The sequence below is a fragment of the Drosophila tropicalis genome, unplaced genomic scaffold (genome assembly GCF_018151085.1).
Source record: "Drosophila tropicalis isolate 14030-0801.00 unplaced genomic scaffold, ASM1815108v1 contig_1109, whole genome shotgun sequence".
Classification (NCBI taxonomy): Eukaryota; Metazoa; Arthropoda; class Insecta; order Diptera; family Drosophilidae; genus Drosophila; species Drosophila tropicalis.
In genome coordinates this window covers 355,288-376,010 of record NW_027172477.1, presented here as the reverse complement: position 1 = coordinate 376,010, position 20,723 = coordinate 355,288, and the positions used below count along the sequence as shown (strand labels likewise).

Below are 20,723 nucleotides of genomic sequence, written 5' to 3'. Positions count from 1 at the left end.
ATGGAGTTTTCGAAAGATGAAATTGAAGAGGGTAAATGATAATCCTGCACATTCGATTCACAACCAATGACATATTTATACACTGTAATCACTTGGCCAAAAATAATATAATATGAAATAATAATAATATGAAATTGTCAGATATTCTAAGAATTCTATAGGATTTTTCTCTTAAGTTTTGTTTTACTTTATTAAGAAGTTCAAGTTCATTTAATGAAATAGTTTTTTAAGTACATAAATGTGCACTGCAGTAAATAAGTAAATATTTATGTTTATTCTTAACAAGGTCAAGAACAACAACACGTGAAAATAAAAATTCTTATTAATAATATTAAGTTGCTGAATTCATAATCATTATTTATATGGAAACTGTCTTCTTTCTATGAACTAGTCTTTAAAAATAAAAACTTTAATAGAAATCACTTACAATTTCATTTTTACACTTTTATTTCCAGCTCAGATTTAGCTATTTTAAGTTAAGATGCATTTAGAAAACATTTTAAACTAACCCAACTATATATGGATATTTTTGGGTATTTCAAATTTGATATATTGCAAATATTTTGTTCTATAAAAGAGCATGAACTAACGTTCTGAAAAAAAATCTTTTCCTATGTGTGTTCAATCAAACGTAACATTCTTTTTTGGTCAACATTTTCACCTTTGCCACAAAACATGATAATTATCGAGCAAACTTCTACATCTACTTCCTAACCCCTTACAAAATCCACACCCACACCCACATACACAAACACACACACACACACACGCACACAAAGTCAGAAAGGGAATAGTACAAAGTCTTTGTAAAGGCAGTTAGACGCTTGCTTGTCTCTCAAAATGTCGAATGAAATTTATGCTTGAGTGCTAATAATGTTCAATCAATTGTAGTGTATATAAATATATAGGTATGTATGTATATATGGAGAAACCTCTGAAGCGATAAACCAACAAACACACAAAAAACAAACTTTGACGACAACAATAAAATGAAATAACATTATAAGTACTAGAAGAAGATACGAGACGGTGACGGCGACAGCAACAACGATATATTGGGTCTAGGAAGTACGTTCGCAAAGTATCTCAGTAAGCCAGCCAGCCAGCCAGCCAGCTAGTCAGCCAGAAGCCTGGCCAAGCGCAACGAACTTAAAGTTAAAGAAACAGCAACGAAATGCGCCCAAGATAATCAGACATACAGCAAAACCATAAACAAATAAAGTAAAAATCCAACAATCCAACAAGCATGTTGTGTCGTTGTGGACAACTTGGGAGTGTGGATAGGAATGATGGGCATATAAACATTACCAGCCGCGGTTCATTGACATTGAATGGTTGGGTTGGGTGGGCTAGATGGGAGAGCTGAACGAATAGAGGAATAGCTAAAGGTATATGGCCATTGGTAGTAGGAGTGAGAGTTTTCAAAGAGGGCGAAATAGGCATACATAACTGCGTTTTTAATTGTGCATGGTGGAAAAAGCACTTGTTAGGATACAAAACAGACAGAGAGAGACACACCAACACACACATCATTCTCATCATAGTCATCATGATGAAGAAGCAAAGCTACTTTGGCCCAGGAGTCCTCCAACAACGAAAAAAAAAAAATAGAAGTAGAAGTAGAAGAATAAAAAAAAAGGTTCTAGCTGAAGTAATTTCTACGAATTCATAAAAATATAAGCAAAAGAAAAGACAAAAGATGCCTCCTCTACTCCATGGATGGCGAATGGTTATGGTTATGTTCGTTCGCTCACTCGCTGGCTCGCTCCTTGAGGGAACCTTGAGGGTTGCATGACCTATATCAGAGATTAGGAGACCGGCAGGCAGGCAGGCAGGCAAGACCCAAGCAGGCTCAACAACTTTCCCATGGCAGCGGGCACGTCTTGTGTTTCGGTATATGACAAATGTTTCACATCGCTGCCTTCCAACAACTGCAGCAATTACCTGGTCTATGCCATGCAGTTGCATTTGCTTTTGTCTTCTCTGCCTTCTTCTGTTTCTCCTTTCTCTGACGCTGCCTCTTAAAGAAGAAGGGAAAAGTCCCTTCTTCCTACCCGGCGTCACAGCTCAGTTGGTTGTCATTGGCATCTTGCTGAGCTTCAACAACACAAAAAAAAAAAAATGCGCCCCCCGACTGGACCTGGACCTAAACCCATACCCAAAGCCAGATCCAGCAGAGAGTTAGGAAACAAGTGCTTCTAGTTCTCAGCCTGGCAGGATATCTCTCTCTTTCCATGTCATGACTTTATGGCTCACATGTGAAGCCACAGGAGGGGACATCATACACAAGGAGCGCGACGAAGAGAGAGACAGGGCGGAGGGTTGAGATTTCTTGGTATGTTAAAATTGATTTCTCACTGCCAATGATCACTCAATTAGAGCAAAACGAGCAAATGCATTAACTACATACAATACAGACATACCGTCACCCAAATCGAATAAGGGTTGCATGGTTATTGGCAAATCAATTATGGGAAGAGAACAAAAAATTAGGAAGTAGGCGTACCAGAGCTACAGGAAATTGCATCAATATGCTAAATACATCCTGCTGAGATTTTAAATGATACTTGGCAGACTTCACTGCAAAAATTACCTGGAACCTTTCACTGGTAAAATAAGTTTTACTAAACGAAACATCGAGATAAATGTCTCCCTCTCTCTCTCTCTCTCTCTCCCTCTCTCTGTCTCCCTTCTATTCTCTATGAAATCTAGTCTAGTAATCTACATTAAGTAAATGATTAGTTTGCCCCAACTGAAAGACAATACAAAGCTTGATTTCCATATGCTTTACGTGTATAATTAAGGTTGAACTTTTGATTGCCGAGTTGGGAAAGCAGCTTAAAACAAAGTTGACAGAACAGAATCCTAAGGTCAAGTCACATTTACAAGGGAAAAGCAAAAAAAAAAAAAAAGGTTTGATTCCTTTACTCAAGATCAAATTTAAGCCGATTTATTAATGTCAAGAGTGGCCATACATTCCTCTAAATATTTGAAAAATTAATAAACTATGTAAAAATCGTTGGCTCATTTCGGATGCTGTTTTGTTGTTGTTGTTGTTGTTCATATGGTTTGGGGGGTTTCAGTTTGGTTTTGATGCATTATGCAAAGCAGAAGAAACCGAGTGAAAAATTAAGCGGCTTTATCAGCATTCAAAGCATCATCATCATCATCATCATCGGCATGGCACCCGCATCCCTTGGCTGGAGGCTGGAGATTGTGACAGAGACAGAGATGGAGCTGAAGACTGAGGGCAGAGACGAAACGAAGACCGAGACTAAGTCTTAACTCTGACCATGGACTCATTAATTTTTTTGTTTCTTTTCTTCTTGTTGTGTTTTTTTTCTTCTTCTTTTTATTTTATTTCTGAATAATACACAAACACACAGTAGTCGGCATTGAGCGGAGACACACAAAAGCCAAAGAATGCCTAAATGCCTCATTAGGGTCTTAAATTAAAAGCTAAACAAGTCGGTCAACTAAAAAAGAAAGCCACAGCCAATGTGGACGACCAAGACAAAAACAGAACAAAGAAAGAAAAGAGGCTACTGGTACTATCTTTACATAGTACAAGACGCAGATACACCCCAGAACCGAACAAGACCAACGAGAACTAAAACGAGAATAAGAACCAGAGGCCAGAACCCATAACCTTAATTAGTTGGCCATTGTATGTTGTATTGTCTCACGGTAATGTGTGACAGACATGGCATACAGACCGGAGACAGACAGAAAGACAGAATGGAAAATTATTGCAAAATTGATCTTTCATACCTGGGGGTTAACCACGAGAACTCAAGCCAAAAACCAAATCAACTGGAAGAGAACCGAAAAAACCAAAAATAACGAAAACTGTCATCATCTTTCATCTTGGGCCCCTCTTCTAATAACTGTGTGTGTGTATGAGTGTAATTACTTCACTTCCCTGCTGATTCATTTCCCTTAAAAAACAGATTAGCTAGATCATGATAACGAATGTTCTTTTCTGTGATGATGAGCTCATCAGCCAAATCTCTTGTGCTCTCTATCTCTCTGTCTGTATCTCCATTAAATTCCCTTTACGAAGAAACCCTTTGGATATTGCAATGAAAACGCATCTCCAAAGATTCTTGTTGAGAAGCAATTTCATTCTATTCGATGGTTAATGCTGATCTTATCCATGAATGTTTTGAATGTCCATACATATATGGGTTGGCATTCTCCACTACTCTAGCTTCTCTTCTCTTTACTTAGTTATCGTTGTTGGATGTAATGAAAAATGGCAATTCATTGTTAATGATGATCAGGGAAATTAAAGATTTATTGTCATCTAATAGAAAAACTAGGGGAATCAGAAGGCTATTCCCTTGTTATTGCTTTTGCCTACAAAAAAACAAAAGAAAAAGGGTATTTCTCATTGAAGAAAGCAACTTAAGGGATGCAATTCTGCAACTTAGTTACTGAGCAGAGTTGATAAAGTCATATTTAAAAAACAAAATAAAAAAAAAATATGTTTAAATTGTCCCTGAAATATTTTCTACTCATTAGATGACCATATCCCGCAATTCCTTAATGAGGGGAAAAATGCTCCAATAAGAATATGTTTTTATATAAATATAAGCACCAAATTTGGTTTGGTTTCAACTGATATTTTCGGTCCTCATCTATATACATAAGATTCAATACTTTTGAAACTTATTTAAAGTGAATACATGTACATACCAAAAAGCAATAAGAAGATTTGTGAACATTTAATAAAATCAGAAAATACCAAGACAAAGAAGTTGTATAAATTACAACCAAGAACAAATTGTTTACTGACAAGATAAGGCAATTAATTATATTCTTTATAGACTAGTTTTTAATTACAGTTCTCTTAACAAATTGCATAACTTAACTCAATACCAATGAAAATACACTGCAACCACTTGAATAGATTGTTGTTGGATTTTACTCTCCGCTATTTTCTAATACTTTTAATTTGCAAATTTTGCATTATTATTTAGGTAATAATAAGTGGCTTGTTTTGGAAATGATACATATACTTATGTATATTGCACTGGTCCCATTAAAACGCCAGAGGGCGAAAGTTCCTTGGGCTTATCCGATTCCTGTATACACTGTATACACTCTACAATCCTAGACAGGTGCAATGCGGTGCACATTACAAGTCCTTGTCCGATCTTGATGAAATTTTTAGCAGTCATTAATTTGTTTATTGAACTAACAAATTTTAATTTTTATAGCAATCGCTTGGAAAATAACAAAATTATTGAGGAAAGTCACTGTATTTAAACGAGTTATTTGATTTAACTGCATGTACATATATAGGAGCTTTATCCACTATAGCTTCAACAGCCTGATTATATAGAAACCTATATTGAATCTTGTAAGGTATTTATTTTGTATGTTAATTTATAGTTTCCACGCGGAATAAATCACTTTACAGCCAATTACTGATAATATCTCCTCATATTGTAAACGCCTTTTTCGGACGCAAATTAATAGCCAAGAACAGAAATGGAACTTGGACAAAATACTGCGATCATGATGTAAGAAAACTTAGTTTATTGATGTAATATATTAAGTAGCAATAATCACATCATTTATTTTAGTACCTGAAACAATGTAAGGGTTTATTGAATTCTAGTTATTAAATAACTCAAACTAGTCACCAAGAACAGGTTTGAAAGTTAACTGTTCATGCCCATGAGTTTGAGCAGTAAACCGATTAAAAATAACGAAAAGACATAAAATTTAAGTATTGGTTGGATGTATGTAATTGAGTTGAATTGTTAATTATTTGACTACATTGTATGAAATGAATCCGCTTTTTCTCTCTAGCCTTTCCTATTTCAATTAACCTTAATTTTGCAATTGGCGCCTAATACATGACCTCAATTGGCTTCATCAATTCGATAATGGAGAAAATCGATCAAAAACGTGTTTATCGAATTAGAGAAGAAACTCGAGGGAAACAAAAACAAGGAGAAACCTAACATCAACCTTAAGATTTCCCAATCATTCATTTCTCCCCCTCACCGCGTCATTCACTGACTTACACTCTCTCTCACTCTGCCGTTTGCTTATCGCCTTATCAGTCGATATGATATGCAAGGTGCCTGGGGATCGCATTGGGTAATTCATCAAAATGCCGACCATAAACTTTCAATTTCAAGAGAGGGAGTAAGAGGAGGTGGAGGCGGAGCCCTCTTGTCAATTATTGACATTACAAATGTTATTGATTGTAGTTGGTCGTTCAGTCGGTCGGCCAGTTGCCCGCTTATAGGGAGTCATTCGTTCGGTTTTCCTCCCTGGTTGACTTTTCTTTTACGCCTCACGAAATCGAAAGTACATGTTAATTATTTCCACATACAAGAGACACAGCCAGCAAACCGAAAGTAACGCAACAATCACCTGCATTCATACCGCTATGAAGTCTGATCAATTTCCACTGATAAGCGCATTAGTTTTCAAGTATGTTACCTTTGTCTGTACATATACATACATGTACATATATAGGATGGCCGGGGAAAAATCCAAACATTTTTCCTATGTCAATCAGTCTTCAATGTCTCCGGGTATTCAGTTCAATTTTTGTTTGTGTTTTGTGTTGACGTTTTCAAAGTTTTTTTTCTTCTTTTTTTTCTCCTTTTCTGCCTCGTCAACGTTGCATGCAAAGAAGAAATAGGTGTAGTTTTTGGGGCAGAGGGTTGTAGTAGTGGTATGGGGAGGAGGGTCGCTATTGCTGATGGTATTGGTGGAGCAAAAGGCGGGTCTCAGACTGGCGACAGTAGCATTACAAAGCATTTGATTTTGTTTTTCCTCTTCACTCTTTTCGATTTTCGGCTTGGCAATTCTTGGAAGTGTCAGTTGAGTTTCGGTTGCATTGTTTCGCGCTGGGACAGTGTTTTTTTTCGTTTTGAAAGTGATATGTCAGAAATTGGGGTAAATGGGCCATTCGAAAGCTGTCTAGTTTGTCAATGAAAGGTGGTGCCTGGTGGTGTCTCACAGATTTTTCATTTCATTAAATGGCCAAAAGTTGAAAGGAGTCAACATGTAGACTCCATCAACAGTTGTGTGACAATCAAAATTCTAGCTCATTCAATACCAAGACTTTGAGTATTATATAAAAGCTGATTTCAGTAGCCACAGACACACAAAAGTCAAAGTAGAAGGTCACGAAAAGAATCTTAATAAAATAGACTAGAGAGAATCCTAGTGTTCATTCATTCAAGGCGTCAAGTTTCTTAAAATGTATTTAGTAATCAGAAACTTCTTTAATTGGTTATTTGGGAAAATCCTTTTGGCCAAAATAATGCAAATAATTATATTCTAGATGCTTGTGTCTGGTGTAAACGTAATGATTTAATTCCCAAAAAAAAAGAAGAAAGAACTTTGAAACTTGTCAGAAAGTTTTACATGTACATTTAACTGATTCCAGTAAATGGTAACCGAACAAGTATCTTAGAATTATACACTTGACTGACATCAAGTGTCAGTCGTCTACATTTGTGCATATTTGCATACCTAATGAGATTTACACTTTTTTTTAATTCTCTCAAAAACTGTGCTCTAATTACACACTTTTTGCCTCCTCTATCTGGCTCTGGCAATCTTCTTCGCTGTGTGCTTAATTGCTTGTTGTTGTTGGCTGCTACTACCAAAAAGAGATTGCCTCTGGCGGCATCGAGTACGAGTATTTAAAGTCCGCCAATTTAGCGACAATTCAATTAAGCCAATAACAAAACCAAGTTGTAATGGGCTGCAGCTTTTTAAGCTATGCAGGGAAGATGACGATGACGACAACGGCGATGATGGTGATGATGATGATGATGTGGATGGCCAAGAAGACAAAGGCAAAATCCAATTAAACTAGTGACAACGACTCTAAAAAGGGCAAAAGTGTGAAAGCCGACCAAAGCAAAAAAGTGTTGCTGGCGGCATGCTATATATACAAGAAATTGAATAAAGCGCAATTCCGAATGAAGAAACATAGCATGGCAATGACAGAACAGAATGGTTTTGGGGGAAAGAAGCCCATGGAGCAATATGGTCGTGGTCGGTCATGTTGTCCCGCTGCCACCTGCTGTCTGGGCTGGTGGCGGGGCGGCTCTCGAGCATGGTTTACATTTGCGAAAAGTCGACTTCAAAGCAATTGCGACATAATTAAGTTGACAACAACAGCAGCAGCAGGCCAACGATTGACACCAGTGACCCAGTTTAAGCCGATCGGGCGAGCGGTCTAAAACGGGGAGCAAAAAATAAAACTGGACTCCGACTCCATTGCGACTAGAGAGTCGATGGGGGTCCACTACTACTACAACTACTACAACACATTGCTCGGAATGACTGTTGGTTAAGAGTAAAACCGTGTGACGTCGTCGTCGTCGTCGTCGCGTTGTTGTCGCTGCAGTTAAAATTGAAAATTAAAATTGTTAGACAGCGTGTCGCGCTGTCGCCTGTCACTGGCATTTGTTTTCTCGCTGATACCCTGCTAACTTGATGGACATATGGCCAGTTGAAGTCCCAGACTATATAAATGTCGAATTCAGCCCATATTGAATCTAAGTCGATCAATTTTAAAACCAATTTTACTTGATTTCCCCCTTTTTTTTTTTTGGTTGGGCCAGCCATCAACTTAAAACGAGCTTTTAAGAGTAGAATTAAATGAATTTTGTTGTATTTCCCAGATAAAAAGTAATTGCAGTCCTTAAGACAGAAAAACCATTAATTACAACTTAACACGATTATAACTATAATAGGTACATAATTTTAGGTAAAAGTTTCAAATAAAGCAAGAAAGTCATTTTAAATACTTTCGCCATAGAGTCTAAAAGAATAGAGACTATTTGAAGGAAAGTATTTTTTTTTAAGATATTACATATACATACATACATATGATGTAAAATTCAAGAAGATAATGCTGCATTTCTCCAGCAAATGTTTTTTTTCCGACTTGTCATTAAGATTTAAAAGCTAGAAGAGAGAAAAATGTTTTAAAACCAGAAAAATCTAAGAAACTTTAAGATTTGTAATGAAAAAGTCTTTGTTAAGATGATACGAAGTCAATTTTGATACCAAACACTTTTTGAAAAAGGTTTTCGATTCTAAGATTTTTGAATGTCCAAGCTCGCTTTGGGAAAGGAAGGATGGCATTTGATTGAGTGGAACTTTTCTTGATGGATATTGGAGATTTTGCAGCGAATTTGTTAGTTGGATGTACCCCAAACTTAAACCGAATGCCACTCTCTTATTTTGTCGCTATTTTAACGGGTTTTACCAGCTGCCTCGGCTTGGGCTGGCTGGTTGGCTTTCTGTCTGGTTTTTGTGTGTGTTTTACTGTAGGTTGTTGCTGTTGCATTTTTTTTTTTTTTTTTGGCGACTGGCTTCCTATTTTCACACCGACGCCACCTCCAAACGGCGCTCTTAATGTTTACTATAGCCTAGCCATGGCAAGTAGGCAAGAGGATGGGGGGGACAGGAGGGCAGGGGCCAGGAGGAAGACAAGCAGGCAGCCAGTCGGGCAACGACGACAAAATCCAATTAAAGAAATTATGTTTACATATAAAAAAATTATAGAATAAATGCAAAAGAAAAAAAAAATAAGTAAATGGGAAAGAGAAAAAGCTGTGAGCAAATTGTTATTAAAAGCCATTACAAACAAACTGTTAGTCTTATTTTCTCTCTCTCTCTCTCTCTCTCTCTCTTCTTAGGTAGTTCACTCTTTCTTTCTTTCTCATATTTTTGCTTTTTTGTCTCTGTCTGACTGTAAGAGGAGTTTGTCCCAAGCACTTGTTCACGCCTCAAGTTGGTCGGTGGAAAGAGTTTTCATTTGGTTTGGCAAGCATTCCACACATGCTTCACTTAAGAGAGATTCTTAACAAATTTTTTAGCGTGTAATTCCAACGAAAACAAGCAACAACAAAAGAAGGATACAAGATACTATTTTTTTCCATCACATATATTGTATAAGAATAAGGTTCGTTGGTTGCCCAGGAGATCTTTTATGAAAACAAATTGCTCAAATTACAACCGTCTCTTAAGCATACATAAGGATACATGTGTGCATCTGTGTGCGTGTGTGGGTGTGTGCATGTGTGGGGAAGTGGATAAGGACTTGAGTGCATTTTGGTATGGATTACATATAATACTTTATGGGAAAACAATTGCATGACCAGGTTATACTAAAAGAGGAAGTAGGCCGTATCTGTTTTTTTTTTTTTTATGAGTTTTACCACATGAGTATCAAATGGGGAATTTCTCTTGGAAACAGATGACTTTATCTTTAGCTCATGTTTCAGATTTGTCCAATGTGACGAAATCTATGGCAATGACAAAGCTTTTAGTTTTTAAATGTATGATTCAGTTGATGATAAAAAGATGAAAGATAAGACCAAATGAATCTTTGATGAATCACATATAGAAATATGTTTTAAGGAATTTATCATAAGATTATTCTAGTAATTTATGAAAGCGAAATGTAAAATATTTCAACTGTCACAATTTCTCCGAAATACTTAGATAAGTAATTACATTACGAGTTAGATAACTTACAATGTTTTTCATGTCAAAAATATGTATTTTTGCAATACATCTTATTAAAAGTATTTATGTAATTAAATATTAAAAACTGAGAGCGGGTTTTAGCTCAAAATAATTGAAAGTATACAAGTTATTAGATAAATAGATTAATGGCAAACCTTTTTAAAGTAAGTTGAAATAACTTGTAAAAAGTTATGGCCCTTGGGTTTGAACTTTCAATTTATATTTTTTGACTACTACTAAAAGTAATTAGAATTATGATTTAATTACTGACAATTTAATGTCTTTGAAAAGTGCTTAACTCGGCAAATTCAATTTACCTTTTCTGTTACATATATACTCATATTTTTTTTTGGAATGGCCACCATAAATTGTATATCCTAATTACACTATACGGTCTGGTCGGTTGGGACGGTCTCTCTTGGCCAGCGTGAATTTTCCATTTACACATTTAACATTTTTTATTTATTTTTACTGCCCAATTCTAGGAAAAAATCGTATAAATCTAATTTGGCTCCAAACATTTGGTCCTTTTACGAGCCATGATGCCAGCTCGATGTCGATGTCGATGTCGATGCTCATGCGTTGAATCATTTTTGTTAAAGAACCGCGCCAACTGCCAAATGTTGATGGCGATGACGTTGATGATGGCGATGATGATGATGATGTTGATGGCCTAACTGAAGCGCTCCAAATCCATTTACACACCTGAACCTTAAATGGGCAAAGTTAAAAGCCAAAATAGGGAAAGGGAACTCAGAGAATGATAGGGAGTGAGAAGGAGAGACAATAAAATGCCGCGGAACGCGAAAATTTTCACAACGCCCACCGAAAACGAACGAAAATTATTTTATGATGCTTTTAAACTAATTTTCTGGAAAAACGAAAACTGTTGACGGTACGCGTGTGCTCACGTAAAAACAAAAACCAGAAAATAAAAAGACCAAAGGACACAGCACAGCAAAAGCAAAAGAAAAAAAAACCCTCAAAATGAAAGCGAGACATAAACGCGTGGCTAGGATAGAGGATATGCAGCAGGTAGTTTCTCTCCACCCCTTGAGTTTGTCCCAGTCACGAACTAGCCATAAAATTAAAGTAAAGGCCTGAGAAAAGAATTCAAAAAAACCTTAAACTAAGACAACTTTAAGACACTTTTGGCCATTTACATTTAGATTATCCTTCGACCGCATTGAATGGGGATTGGTGGAGAATGGTGGAGATGGGGTAGGTCATCAATCTAAATTACAAATATTATCTTTTGTCTGACGACAAATTGATTTATCTTTCTCAAGGATTTTGATAGATTTGAGCACAGTTTATGAATTGACTTCTTTTGCGCAAAAAGCGAAACAATGTCCCAGCTGGGTAGCAACAATTCATGGCTCAAAATTGACATGTTCTGCTCAATAGTAATGATGATGAAGACCTTCATCTCTGTTTCTTATTCAGCGTCTGGCCTTTTTGTCAGCACATTGACAAGGTCTATTGAGCCAAATAGGACAACAGGACAACAAGACAACAGGTATTGTCTATGCACATTTTCCTCGTTGGCCATTTTGAGCAATTGGCAAAAAGGACTATGTAGAATGGATTTTATCTAAGCGTGAGCATAATTATGGCTTTCAATGTATTCGAAGAAATGTAATTTCAATTCACAACAGGCAAAGGGATTTAAAGAAGTGTGTCTGTGTGTGTGTGCAGGAGATTTTACTTGGAATTCTTGATTTCTTGCTGTGCCCAGAGCGTAACTCGTAATTGAAAGTGTCATAAATTAAGCAAAAAGGGAAGTTCTTCAAGTTGAAACGGCTGCTCATGCTGATGATGCTGCTAATGCTACTCCCGTAGTGACCAAGGTTAAATTTTGAATGAAATGATTCGAACTGATATATATTTCCCTGCCTTTCCTACACCTTGTTTTTATACCAATTCACTCTCAATACACATAAGTAAAAGTAATTTCCTCTTCTTTTTTTTTTATTATTTATTCACTTTTAAGTAGACATTCATTCACAGCCTGCCGTCTGGTTTTGCTTTTTGTTGAAAAATTGAAACATCATGCTTGAGGAGAGGGGAAAGGGAACTAAACAGAAAAACGATGTCCTGCCATCAAAACATTCTCGAAAAACTCATTCATAAATCAACAGGCTACAAGTATTGTTAATTTGTTCGAATTTTTAAGTGTTTCTAAAGATGTAAACTGCTTCCTCATGGTTTATTTTTAGTTGCTACAAAAATAATGATAGCATACAATTCGTTTAGATAGAGAGGGATGAAAAAAGAGAGAGAGAGAGGCAAAGAGATTTTTAAGTGCGGTCTACAACAAACCCTTCACCCATTTGCCAATAAAAGCTTAAAAATGAGAGAGGTTAAAAACCCCTCAATGCTTCTTCAAATTGATTTTTTTTCACCTTAAACGTGTTCGACCCATAAATATCAATTAGCCACGATAAGAAGACCAAAAAAAAATCGACAAAAAATGATGGTGAAGTGGAAAATAAAGAAAATAAAACTAATTGCAGTCTAGCTTAGCTAGTCTGGCTTGGTGACCGATGGTGGTCCAGAAACCAAAAAAAAAGGAAGTCGTAAAATTGATAAAAGACTAAGTAGAAGAAGAACCGAACCTCATTTCCACTCATTCACTCATTCCCTCATTCCATGGATTTGGCTGCCGCCTGATTATGGAACGTCAACCGAAAGTGCTAGGTCACGTTCCTGCTAGGTCTTCTCCTTGTCAGGATGACTCACACGAAAATGGAAACAAAAAATATATATAAAACTGTGCCGCATAGCTCATCGGCATTTCGTTCATTTTCTTATCAAGTCAACGTTTTTTTTTTTTTTTTAATGATAACCTGCTACAAATTTGATGACGCAAGTGGAAAAGAACCCCTTGCCAAGGAGTAAAATCTTCTCTGGTAGTTATTGCCTCTAATTTGTTGGTCGCTGACGATGATGATGTGGATGATGTGACGACATTAGTTCAGTTCGGTTCGCTTTGAACTTTGTCCAGCCATGGCTATCTTTTCCATATATGTACATATGTAGTATGTGAAATTTAATTTTATCTATTTTATTTTTTATTTTCTCCTTCTTTCTTTTTGTGGGTCTTTATCACAAGGTCTAGTCACCGCCGTCTGTTGATGCTGCCGTCAGTGTGTGGTCCTTATCTAGAGGCGTGTGCTGCTGCTGTGCCAACTAAACACATTATTCCAATGACAATGACGTCTATTTACTTGAGGGTGGGCTCTCAACGGAACTTTATTTGCACTTTCTTGGCATTTTTCAGAGGAAGTCTTCCATATCATATTATACGCGTTTAGGTAAACTCACCCTGACCTAAGATTTTCTGTCTAATTGTCTAGAACTACCCGTAGTTTCTGTTAGTTTCATTTGTTTTTCCTTTTGTTAGATTAAACTTTTTTTCGACCTAGTTTGATAGAAGGCTAACAAGTAGTTGTGTTATTTTGTTTTTGTTAATCTAGATAAGGCTAAACCCTATTGTTTGTATAGTTATCTCTGGTATAGCCCTAATCTGCGCCCGTTAACCCTTGTACTTTTTATACCCTGTAGAATATTGCAGGGTGAAGGGTATGATATTAGCAAGAAAAACTGCTAACTATATATAATTCTGAGCATGAGTAGTTAAACAAAACTTTCCTTTCCATTTCCATTTTCCATTCGCTCAATCAAATTGACTTCTAAAATATTGTTTTATTTTTTATACATAACAAATAGACATACATATGACCTACTAAGATAATGGCTAAATCAGCTCTTATGGATATTAATACTCTACAATAATTACAACTAGTAATTAATATTAAGCCAAGTCTAGGCAAAGGATATAAGAATCAATCTTATATATCACTTGTTACTATATATTACATTATATCATTCCCTGTATTCCAGCCATTTGCCATCTAAATGATGAGGATATTTTGAAAACTTATAAATGAACATCACATATCCTATTTAGCATAAGCTTATCCTTTTAAAGCCAATAAGATTGATCCGCTTGTCATAGAATTGAGATATCAAATAGTCGTTCAGCCATTAAATTAAGCTCTTTGACTTTCATTATCAAACTCTATGATTTAATAGGTCATCTATATCTAAATGCAACTTGAGTTCCAAAAAAAAAAAAACAACAAAAAACTTAATGTTAAGGTGGCATAAACTAAATACAAGGTATTCAGCAATAACTTTTCACAAAAAAAAAAAATAGGTATATACAGAAGCCGAGCTGCCTTTGCTCCTCGTGCTCATTACTTTTTGGTTGCATACAGATTGAATTAGAGAGCTTGTTGCTGCCACTATAAAATGCATCATAAACAAAACTAAGAGCGCCGGAAAAGGGATACCATCGGGGGAATTGGGTGGAGAGGTGGAGAAATGCTGTTTAAAATTTCATTACGCGTACTTAAGTGCCGTGATTCGGATTCTGGATTTTTGGGATTTAGCGCAGAACTGCATCTCATTTCGCTCCTCTTCCCGCTCGGCACCACACTAAGTGTATGTGTGTGTGTGTGTGTGTGTGTGTTTTGGTAAAAGGTTCGTTTGAGTGTTGGAAGCGCCTCGTAAAAACCGCAACCGAAAAACGCGACATTCACTGCAATGCAGTTGGCTGCAAAAATGTCATCGTCTGAAATTTTATGTGTAGAATGGAGAATGTTGGTTGCTTCTGGCTCGTATGTACTATCTAAACTGCAGAAACTGCACGGACGACGACAACTTCTCACAACCTTCTCTCTCTCTCTCTCGCTCTCTATATTTTCTTACTGTGGCTATCTCCATCTCTACACTAAATTCGGCTAAAACGTAAAACTTTTATGGTTGCCGCAGAGACACCGAGAGACAGAGAGAGAGAGAGAGAGGTGAAACGTGAACGCGTGTACTGCTAGAAGAGTAAGAAGGCTAAAATAAAGGGGCAGAAGATGAGTCGTAAATAAATTTTCGCTTGGTAATTAATTTTGCATGCTAGTCAGATAGTTGAAGTCGTCGTCGTCGTTGTCGTCGCAGTCAGTCAGCTGATTTGGAATGCCACACGCCATTTAATAGAAACAGGCAGAAGCAACAGAGACAGAGTTTTGAGAGATTGGGGCTTAATGGTGGTGGGGGTGAGCAGGGGAAATCATTTTTGATATGCCAAATGTGTCGCTAAATGATTTTTATGCCCCAAACTCTGTGACGTCTGTGTCTATGCAAATTAAGTTTTATGGTGCGTCAGTTGCTCGTACTTTGTTCTCATTCTACTTCTCACTCTGATTCTTTTCTTTTTGTTTTTGTTGTTCCTCTTTTTTCTTTTTTTCTTTTGGAAAACTACTTGGCTCATTAGTCTTGAGTCTATTTATCCGATTTGAAATGTATTTTTCAACACTTGTCGAGGCAAACAAATTGAAAAGCAAAGCTTATTTACTCTGTTAACGTTTACGACAAATTTTGCTAACGAGCGCAAATTTTCATCGTTTGTGTATTTTTGTTGGGCTTTTTGGCTATTGCATTTTCTCTACCTTGTCTGTCGGTTTTGTGTTAATTTTCTTGTTGTTGATTTTATGCATTAGCAGAAGCCGCTTGGTTGCCTCTGTACTTTGGTCTGGTCTGCTGCTTTGGTTGGGCCTGGCTTTCTGTTCGTTTGCTCTTATTTGTTTTTTTTTTTTTTTTCCGTTTGACGTTTTTAAACAAATGCAATATTCGCCCTGAGTTCGCAGCTGTGTGTGAAGTGAGCACAGAATGAAATAAATGGAAATAACCGGCAACTGGAGCATCCAAGACCAAGATCAATATATATTCATACATATATACAAACCTGTATACATGCATATGTATTTGAAAATTCAATGCAAGACAACCTATTTCAAGTAAATTGAACTATTTTGTATGGTAAATGATACTATTTTGTCTTTCGAATAAACCATTTTGTTTAGATGTGAAGACTTTCAAAACAATTAGGACTTGACTCAAAAACTTAAGAGTAAGATGTTTAATAAGGTCTTCTCGGTTGGGATCTGGTTTTTAGAACCTAGTTTGAAAAAAGTTATCAGGTGAAAACGGAAAATGTTATTAGAATTATGTCTTTTTTATTGAATTACGACCAATTTTCTATACAAAGAGATCTTGGACACCAAAATTGTTCCAAAAAATTGGAGGCAATAAGGATAACTCGATGCAGCACAGTCTTAGACTCAGCATGGATTTCTCTTCGCTTAACTATCGAAATATTAGAAGGAATATGAAAAGGAAAGCGTGTAAAGATACCCTTAAATATTTTCTTTCATTTGCAGCTCTTTTATTGTTGTTTCCATTGTCTTTTTCATATTGAATCCATAAATAAGCTTTCAGTTTAACCATCCGATAGCTAAAAATCTTTCTACTCTTACTTGAAAGACATTTTTTTTGTTTTCCTGGTGATCTACTTAGCTTTGCTAAAAGTTTTCGTTCAATTCCCTATTAAAAATTGAATGTATTCCTATTATTTTATGTGTGATGGATTCGGTATTGGCAAATAGGCGGCAGCGACGATTTGCACAGAAAACTTACACGCATTTCTTTCTCCTGCTATTTGTGGCCCTTATCCAGTGGATAGTTATATGCTCAATGTGAGTTCTATGGGAAGTTTCTTTGATAATTTCTAATGTGTATTTGAATTTGTAGAAAAGATGTCCGTGAGGTCCTCTATGAATGCAAGATAATATGCACCAGCTGCTTTGTCCTTGCCATTTTGCTCTTCACGATATTCACATTCATTGAAAAATTGCGACTAATGGGTGCAATTAGTATATTGTTATCCTTGGTAATTGTCGAATTGGAAATTATCTCACTCTTTGTGTTAGTTGTGCGTTCCTGGTGGAGCGAAGTAATGATATACTTTTTAATTTGTGCGTTTGTTATTGTTTTTGGTCTATTTGTTGGCTGTTGTACACCTCTTAATGTGAGTTTATACTGAAATTTGTCTGATTAGATACATGTAACGATCTTTTTCTTAGTTGGATATCACACGAAATATGTCGCTTGTGTTTGTTTTGAGCTACATTTTAATATTTAGTTCGGTATATTTTCTTATATCAAGCACTCAATTGGAGGACTCGAAGCAGCCAATTGCCTACTTTTGCTTCAATGTGATTGTCTCTGCAACAATGTTCATGGTAATTCAAAATACTCTGTAGCTATAAATGTTTGTATACTACAATACTTAATTCTCCATATAGTTTGTGATCTTTTATGGCCAGTCCATTGAGGGTAAGCGGTATGCACGCATGAATCCCAACAACCATTTGATGGCATCTCTTATGTTATTTCATTTATTTCTTATCATGTATTTGCTAACATTTTTTTGGCAAATCCAATACAACTATTTTACTTTCAAAGAAGTTATTATAGATCCTGCACTGAACAATCAAATTATAAGGACTGCATATGATTATAAGGACTATGACCTTGCAGAAATCGTATATGATGAAACATAAAAATATCTTTAATTCTGCTTTAGACGATTCCAAAAATTAATTGCATTCTAGCATTCAAACTTAATGGTATCGATTCAAAAAATAAAGTCAAATACTTGTGTAAAAATATAACCAACTCTATCCAAGTCATAGGCTTTTCTTCTACTTGTGTCATTGATAGGATTATCAATTGAATTTCAACTTGGTGTAAGATGCCAAGAGTGAAAATATATAATCATAAAGTTTTCATCAACATAGCTTTGATAATATTTTAAAACTACATATTCAAAAGCAACAAATAGAAAGCTAAACGTAAAATATTAGTTTGTTTTTCCAACATGCATTACGATTTGCGCTCTTATCGTCAGGCGCGACGACAATTCTCAGTGAGGACTTATATGTATCTTGCCATTTGGTTGATATTGGCTCTAATACAATGGCTAATTGTTTGCATGATGTAAGTTTGTATGCATTTAATGAAATGTTTTTGATTCATCGTTATGTGTTCCATTAGACAGGAGGGACGTGATAAGTTTCGTGATTTATATTTTATATGTTTTACCACCTTTATTTTGGGCATTTTACTGTTTACCATTTTTGTATTTTGCGAGAGACTACGCTATGTAAAGTTCATAAATTGTCTTATATGTTTAATTATAGTAAGTATATATTAGTTTTTGTACATATATGTGAATGTGTTTAATATCCATTTGTATTTTTAGGCCGAGTTACAGATTATATCACTATTTGGCTTGGTTGTTTACAGTTGGTGGCCCGATGTTTTGGCATTTTTTTGCTTATGTGTTTTAGTCATATTCTTATGCCTAGTCATAGGTGCAGTTCTGCCTAGAAATGTGAGTTCTATTCCGTTCTATTCTTGGCTAAAACTAAATAATTGTTGTATTCCAGATGGATCTTACTTTAGATGTAGCAGTTCTTTTCATAGTAGGCTTTGTGTTTCTAATGGTTTCTGTTTTTTTTTCTTATTCCTTCTGGTTGTGCAGGATACCGTGCCATATGCGTATATAGTTGTCGAACTAGGCATTAGCGTAACCATTATGTTTGTAAGTTGAATGTGATTTTTGTTTTTGAAATTGCCTTCTAACGAGGATTTCTATTTAGTTTGTCATGTATCATGCGCAAACGATTCATGGCGATCGTTTTGCTGAAATGCGTTTAGATGATTATTTGTTGGGTTCATTAATACTGTTTCATGATTTTCTCCTCATTTATTGGTTAACTTTCTATTGGCAAATTCATCATAGACCTGTGACATCTGACTCCTTTCTGGCAACTTCAACACGCACACCAACAAACAAACCCAAACAGTATATTATGAACACCACCGAACCTGGTAAGTGGTAAGTGGTAAGAAATAAGACATATTTTAAATAATTTTTCTTTTTAGATTTTGGCATTACAGTTCCTCCTTTGAGTTCATCCACCAAAGAAGGGAATAAAGAAGACAACAGACGAATTGCTTATGCATTTTATGATCAAGATAAACAAAACGATAGGGACAGAGATCGTATTGATGTAGAAGATTGGTCACCAAGCAAATCTAACGATAGAAAAGAACCTGATCAAGATGCCGATCGTAATGATGACAGAAATGAACCAGACCGAAGCGATTGGTCCGTTTATCGAAATCGTAAAAAAAATCGTCCATTCGATGATAGAACTCATAGAGGCAAACCGAAAAATCGACCTGTTGATGATGAATGGCAGGACCCTCAACTAAATAAAGATACAAATATATATCATAATCATGATTCTTCGTCCAAACATAAACATCATGATTTCAATCAGCGGGTTCCTCATCATAGGGATATTGAATCAATTAATGATTGGATACTGACAACCCACAACCATATAAAAGATGAATTACTGGCACAGTCTATAAATAAAAAACTTCCCTCGTATCAGGAGAGGAAATACAAAAAGCATTCAAGGAATCAAATCAATTATAAACATCAAGATGTGGCTAATCTAGCACAAAGTTCTGAAAGTCCAAAACGGCCAATGGTTAAAGTGCCAGAAATTGTTGAAGGGTTTAAGGATGAAGTAGAAATCATATCAACGGGTGATAATAAAGATCAAGATGAAGAGCTAATTGATGATGAAACCGTAACAACTATGGATGGATCAGACACAGAGGAAGAGCAAGCAGCAGCAATAAATGACAAACATCAATTCACCAAGCTAAACAAGGGCACACGAAAATTTGACCTATAATCAAAGGCAAAAGATGAAGGGGTAGGATTAGAGGAGGAGGTACAGATGATGGGGAAGCATTAAATATATATACTCATTATTTATTGTGTACTCTTGTTATAAATCATCATTGTCATTGATAACAAACTTCTTTCGCCCATTAACCATTTAATTATACTCATCAAATTCTTCTTTTGCGACAGGTGATGAGCAAATTAATGTGAACCCAAGATTTATGAGGAACCAACCAACAACAATAACAACGACAACAAGAAAAAAAGCGTACCAAGTCAAAATGTCAAAGCCAAAACAACCTGTTCAATGAACTCGAAACCAAAATCAACGAAAAACGAAACGAAAAACCGTTTAACAAATTACGGCCAACACACGTGCAGTCATCATAAAAACGTACCTACTTCGTAGTATAACTCTACTGTTCATATAGAGGAGGAAAGATATGTGCGTACATACAGCATATATGTATGTATGTACCAAATGCCGACCGCATAACGCTTATCTAAAGAGCAAACATTTCTCTCTCCCCCT

The 20,723-nt window shown here is 36.0% G+C and overlaps 1 protein-coding gene across 1 annotated transcript; it reads left to right on the top strand.

Annotated features, from left to right (window-relative positions):
• Nucleotides 1–18,228: 18,228 nt before the first annotated feature.
• On the top strand, nt 18,229–20,516 carry LOC137573721 (uncharacterized). The gene is given in 8 exon segments (XM_068285732.1): nt 18,229–18,420; nt 18,478–18,622; nt 18,686–18,817; nt 18,873–18,930; nt 18,933–19,027; nt 19,086–19,317; nt 19,372–20,237; nt 20,381–20,516. Coding segments are annotated over 7 exon segments (1,608 nt in total). The 5' UTR covers nt 18,229–18,301; the 3' UTR covers nt 20,199–20,237; nt 20,381–20,516.
• The last annotated feature ends 207 nt before the right edge of the window (nt 20,517–20,723 follow it).